We start from the raw sequence: 5,443 nt of genomic DNA on the forward strand, positions 1-5,443 counted from the left end.
ACCTATTGGTTCAAAAGTTGATAATTTCAGTCAAACTCCATCTTATTAATAAAATATTCTTGTAAATTGAAATATATTGTGCATCTTTATTGCTAGTAAAATTGGCATTAATTTTTTATCAACAAAAATTACAACTACAGTTGGAGTTAGTTAAATAGTATTATTAGTATAATTTCGATTTTTTTTTTTCCCCAACAAACCAACTTAATATATAACTTAATATATCCGAGTACAGCCTTGACGCAGGTCACAACGCAAGGGACAAAGGCCATTTTTATTTATTTGTTTGTTTAAATGACAGCAAGTACATAATTACATACAACCTGAAAAATGTAACCTCCTTTTTGAGATTGAGACAGTAAAATTCCTCAATGGAGTTGGAACATCTCCACTATTGCTTTTTACATGCCCTCAAATCCACAATTCACATGAGTCCTTTTAACAGATACCGCTTACACTATACAAAAATCTAAAGCGAAGTTAAGTACCTTAGGATTTGTTATCACAAAGAAAACAAGTTCCTGGGTCTCTTCCATAATATTTATCCCATAGGCATTGCACATCAAGGTTCATCATGTACAGCTATAGCAGGGCTCCTCTTCTTCTTCCTATCACTAAAGCTACGGCTTGAAATTAAGCTTGGAAGACAACACTGCACGGACCTCATTGGTTTCTCCTTATCAGTGAAGATGTCTCCATTAGGAGTCTTTTCACTACTACAGACAGAGTTAGTTCCATACGGGGTACCATGTGCTGACTTGGGGGTGAGGTCAAGTACAATCGGTTTAACTTCCATGTTTCCGTTGGCCATGTTCTGATTGCTTGATGTATTTAGGTTGTCAACATCTTCATTTTCGTGTCTGCTGTTCTCTCGGAATAGTTCAGCTAGTTTCTTTTTCTTATCTGTTGGGGATGGTTCAGGTAAGGAACCAGGCATTCTGTCCTCAAAACGAGCTAGTTTCTTTATCTTATCTGTTGGGGATGGTTCAGGTAAGGAACCAGGCATTCTGTCTTCAAAACTAGCTATGTTGATTCGAGGCGTCCCAATGGATAAGTTATGATGGACTGGAGTGTTGCCACGGGATGGGGTAAAATCTGCAAGACAGACATTGAATACAACAAATTTTGATGGGGACATTGAACAAACAAATATTTCTGCATGTCTCGCTTCTGCATTCTTCATTGCTCATCATACAGTTAAGTAAACAACCATATAAAATCCAAAAACCATTACTATATACAAAGGCATGGAACTTTCTTCCCATGACCCACGCATGCAAGACAAAAATGGTTCAAAGCATTTTGTGTTCTTACCACCATTGACACTATAAAAATCATCCTCACAATCTGACTCTAACCAGGGTTGAGAATCAAAAAAAGTTTCCTCTTTGCTGCCTGCAAAAAAAAAAAAAAAACACAAAATTCAACTTGAAGCACAATATAGGCATAAAGAGTAACTTAAAGATATAAATGAGACCAACCACTAAAGTGACACATGCCCCCCAAGCATCATTACTGACCTATCACCAATATTGATATTTTCTACTCTTTCTTGAACTAACTTGTAACGAGAGAGACTAGCAATGCTTTGCATTGCATTGCAGCTTTATTTTTTATTTTTTCAAAAATCCAAGTGGATGGAAAACCTATATCCCACTTGCTACATTTCTACTATCACTTCCATACCCAAAAGGGGACATGGAATTATGACCATTGCACAGCTCTGAAGTCTAAATTCTAAACTGCAATTCAGTTTTAGAAAACAGAAGGATGCTAGAAAGCTAAAGACTTGATGAAATAGAAAAAGGGTTAACCAAAATACACAGGATAAACAGAGAATGTTTATAAGGGCTATTCTCATTGGACATACTAGATCTAATGGAAAAGCTACTTCACTAAAAAGTTCAGAGTAATATACAGTGAAACAATTCTTAAAGATCTTCACAAAAAATGCCATTAATATTCACTTTTTATGAAACCATACAAGTGACTAGAGACCAAACATGATTTGTACCTTCATATTGTTGGGGTGGTAATCTCTAATATCATGATATTAACTGTGTCATCTTCTTTCTTAGCAATTTACTTGAATCTGACTTACCCTTCCATATCCTATAAAGTGGTCCATCCATCACTCAATCTTGCGTACAAATTAAATCCTCAAGAGTCACTAACACCACAACCCAAGATGCATCTCATTAACATGGGCCTAAACTAATGGCCTATAGATATACATAATTTTCAAATAGGGGGTGGGGGGACCAGTTGACAAATCAGACAACAATAAAGAAAGGAAAATATTAGTTGGAGACAATAACATATTCTGTATCTACCGAAAGTTCCACATTGTAATGAAAGCACAGGATAAGGGTTTTCTACAAACCCTGAGTTTACCTAGAAGGCAAACCCTGGGTTTTCTACAAAGGCTTAGTTCCCACTCTGCTACACCAATAGCGAGTTCCTGATATAACAAAAATCTTCATCTGAACATCTGGGGTTTCTTCTCCACATCTTATAACATCATCCACACAACACTTCTGAGATACAAAATCCATAACCCCTATGCCAGCAGGGCAACTACATAGTATTTTGTTTATCACTAGGAAGGAATTATTAATAAAAATAAAAAAGAAGGTTTACTCAATTTTTTTCCCACCCCAATTTTATGCAAAAAGACTATTCCCAGTTTATTCTCAAAAAAGCTTTCTTCAATCCCATATTAGTCTTCCTTACAACACAACTCTAAGAATCGAATCTAATAGCTCAGAACAGCTTTTTTTTGCTTTGATTGTCCTTCATAACAATCAGAGCCTACTAGCCAAAATAATAAAAGAAAAGCTTCCTTCTCAAAGAAGTCCATAAACATTTATAGTCTAATAGACAATAAATCCAAGGAGGAAGATCATATTCAGAAAGTGCAGTTAAACAAATGGATTTATTTATAACCAAAAGTGAAACTTACTGATTGATAAATGAATGGAATAAACCGATTCAAATCATAAAAGACCACCAAACAAAAAATATATATGAAAATCGAAAAAATCCAATCTAGCTAATGAAATCAACAAGGAAGCGTGTCAATTACTGTGTGGCTAAGACTAACAAATGTAATAGTTGAATATAAAAAACAATTTAAAAAAAAAGGATGATTTCTTCAGACATGTAGAAAATGAGAAAAAGTAATCCATAGAGACCCCACATCCCATTTCATTATAGATCAAACATCACTTAAAATATCAAAACAAAAAGAAACATAGAAAATATTATACAACGTAATAAACCATCAGATATAGTAAGAAAACTTGAAAACCAAAAAAGACCCATCTGATTTCTTGCACCATATAATCAAATACAACCTTTTTTTTCAAAGAAAGCTATGATTTTTACATAGAAGAAGAAGAAGAAGAAGAAGAAGAAGAAGAAGAAGCGTACCGTAGACTCTGGGGGTTGAGAGAGAAGGCGACCACTGAGACTTCACAGAAACAACGTTGTTGAGGATAATCGGACGGTCACCATTGATGGGATTTTCCTTGATGGGGGAGGGAGGAATGACGAGCTTGTCGTCTTTGGACCCAAGTGACAGCTTCATGGCGGAGCTAGAGTTTCTATAAATCGATACACACGAACCCATCTCTCTTTCTCTCTCTCTCTCTCTCTCTCTCTATCTATATCAGTCTGATCATCACGAACACAGAGAGACTATTAAAAAAAACAAAACAGCTTTTACATAGTGGGTGAGAGTGAAGAAGAGAGAGGGTTTTTTGGCGTTATGTAAAAACTATAATAAAACTATAAAAGGCAGTGTCTCTGAAATAGCTCTGAGAGAGAGAGAGAGAGAGAGAGAGAGAGAGATTGAAAGTTGAAAGGTAAGTTTATATTTATCAAAGTATAAGTCTATCTCGTATTGTGTTTTTGTGAAATGTGACTGGTGAAGTGTAATAGTGGATTTTACAGAGGTGGGACCTACTCTGAAAATTGTTTCTGTGTCTTTGTCACTCTCAGTCTTTCGATTACTTTTCTTTCTTTCTATCTTTCTTTCTTTCTTTTTTTCCAATAAATATATGTGATTTATTTATTTTTCCACATTTACTTACGTAATGTCAAATGTGTTAGGATTAGGTGGAAAAAAAAAGTCAGTAATTAAATCATAGAAAGTGACATTATTTTAATTAAAAACTTATCAACTTAGAGAAATTATATAAAAAAATTGTGCTATCATGTATATAAAATAGAAAATAGTTTTGTAAATGACATTATCAAACATGAGAGAAGAATCTAAGTGACACAATTTCTTGCCTTAATTTTTGTCATAATATATTATGGTTAATTATATGTTGTGAAAAAAAAAATTTAGGAAAAAAAATAACAATTCTAAGTAAAAAGGTTTGGCAATTACTTATAGTCAATCACTTTAACAAGTTGTGACAAAAAAATATAATAAATAATATGATTTTAAAAGAACTATTAACATGACAACGATTTAGTTTTGTAACTATGTTTTCATGCTGTGAATTGCATGGTTTGTAAATTTGTATTATATTATTTATCTTTGAGAGAGTGGGAAGGTTTTTAAATTGCTATAATTTATATATTAAAAAAATGGCTTTAATTTATTTGTTGGGAAGATTTGACGTGTTTATTCTAAGCTTTCCTTTGTGGTGAGTGTGTGGAGATGAAAGGTTTAGCTGTTTAGGTGACTTGACAATATTGAATCATTAAGTGCAATTAATTTTCTCTCTTGAAAAGAGGAAAAGATATTTAGGATAAGTAATATCAAAATGAAATCATACATTGATTTAGGCATGGTAATCTCTTAAACGTCCATCTTCATTTCAAAGTGATTGTGATTGGTAATGTACCTATTAGGCTTCCACCGAAAATGGACTCAATACCTTTTTTTTTTCCAAAAGAAACGTTGAAAGCAAGAAAATCTTGTATATACTTAGGCACATGGATATTATTTCAGTCATTTTTGTTTTTTTCTATAATAATTATAGATATTCTAAATATATATATATCTCTAAAATTGACCCCAAAAAAAACCAAAAATATCTGGCACAACCTAACCAATTTTTTGGTATTTTTTGGAGCAGTCGGCAAAGGATAGATTTCACCATAAAATAAAGAACAAAAATGGGAAAAGGGTGCTGTAAATTAAAAAGTAGTATAACTATAAATAAATAAATAAAAGGGAAAAAAATATAATTCAAAAGAAAAGAAAAGAAGGAAACCACAGAAATTGGAATTGTCAAGGAAAGACAGCTAACACGCTTGGAACAATGGTCACCATTCACCAGCCTTGGCCTGGCCTAACACGTTTGGGACACGCCATGGTCATAACTCAGAAAGGTTGACCCCAGCTTCTGATATGGAAAGGTGCATAATCTAATTTTGTACTGATTACTGAACTAATAACCATGTGGAAATTATGTGCATGTCTAAT

At 33.4% G+C, this 5,443-nt stretch overlaps 1 protein-coding gene across 1 annotated transcript; it reads right to left on the reverse strand.

Moving 5' to 3' along the window:
* Positions 1–257: 257 nt before the first annotated feature.
* On the reverse strand, positions 258–3,890 carry LOC142617577 (uncharacterized protein At3g27210-like). The gene is made up of 3 exons (XM_075790481.1): positions 3,433–3,890; positions 1,315–1,395; positions 258–1,095 (listed from the first exon to the last, which is right to left on the reverse strand). Exons 1-3 carry the CDS (start codon positions 3,629–3,631, stop codon positions 563–565), a joined length of 813 nt encoding a protein of 270 aa, XP_075646596.1. The 5' UTR covers positions 3,632–3,890; the 3' UTR covers positions 258–562.
* Between the last annotated feature and the right edge of the window lie 1,553 nt (positions 3,891–5,443).

This window comes from Castanea sativa, chromosome 1 (assembly GCF_040712315.1).
Source record: "Castanea sativa cultivar Marrone di Chiusa Pesio chromosome 1, ASM4071231v1".
NCBI classification, from domain to species: Eukaryota; Viridiplantae; Streptophyta; class Magnoliopsida; order Fagales; family Fagaceae; genus Castanea; species Castanea sativa.

Bases quoted from the DNA above. Each gene is read 5' to 3' on its own strand.
- LOC142617577 (XM_075790481.1), bottom strand. From the start codon at position 3,631: ATGGGTTCGTGTGTATCGATTTATAGAAACTCTAGCTCCGCCATGAAG. The intron at 1,396-3,432 runs GTACGCTTCTTC...TTTTTTTTGCAG, and splicing joins CTCAACCCCCAGAGTCTACG to GCAGCAAAGAGGAAACTTTT. The intron at 1,096-1,314 runs GTAAGAACACAA...TCTGTCTTGCAG, and splicing joins TTTTTATAGTGTCAATGGTG to ATTTTACCCCATCCCGTGGC.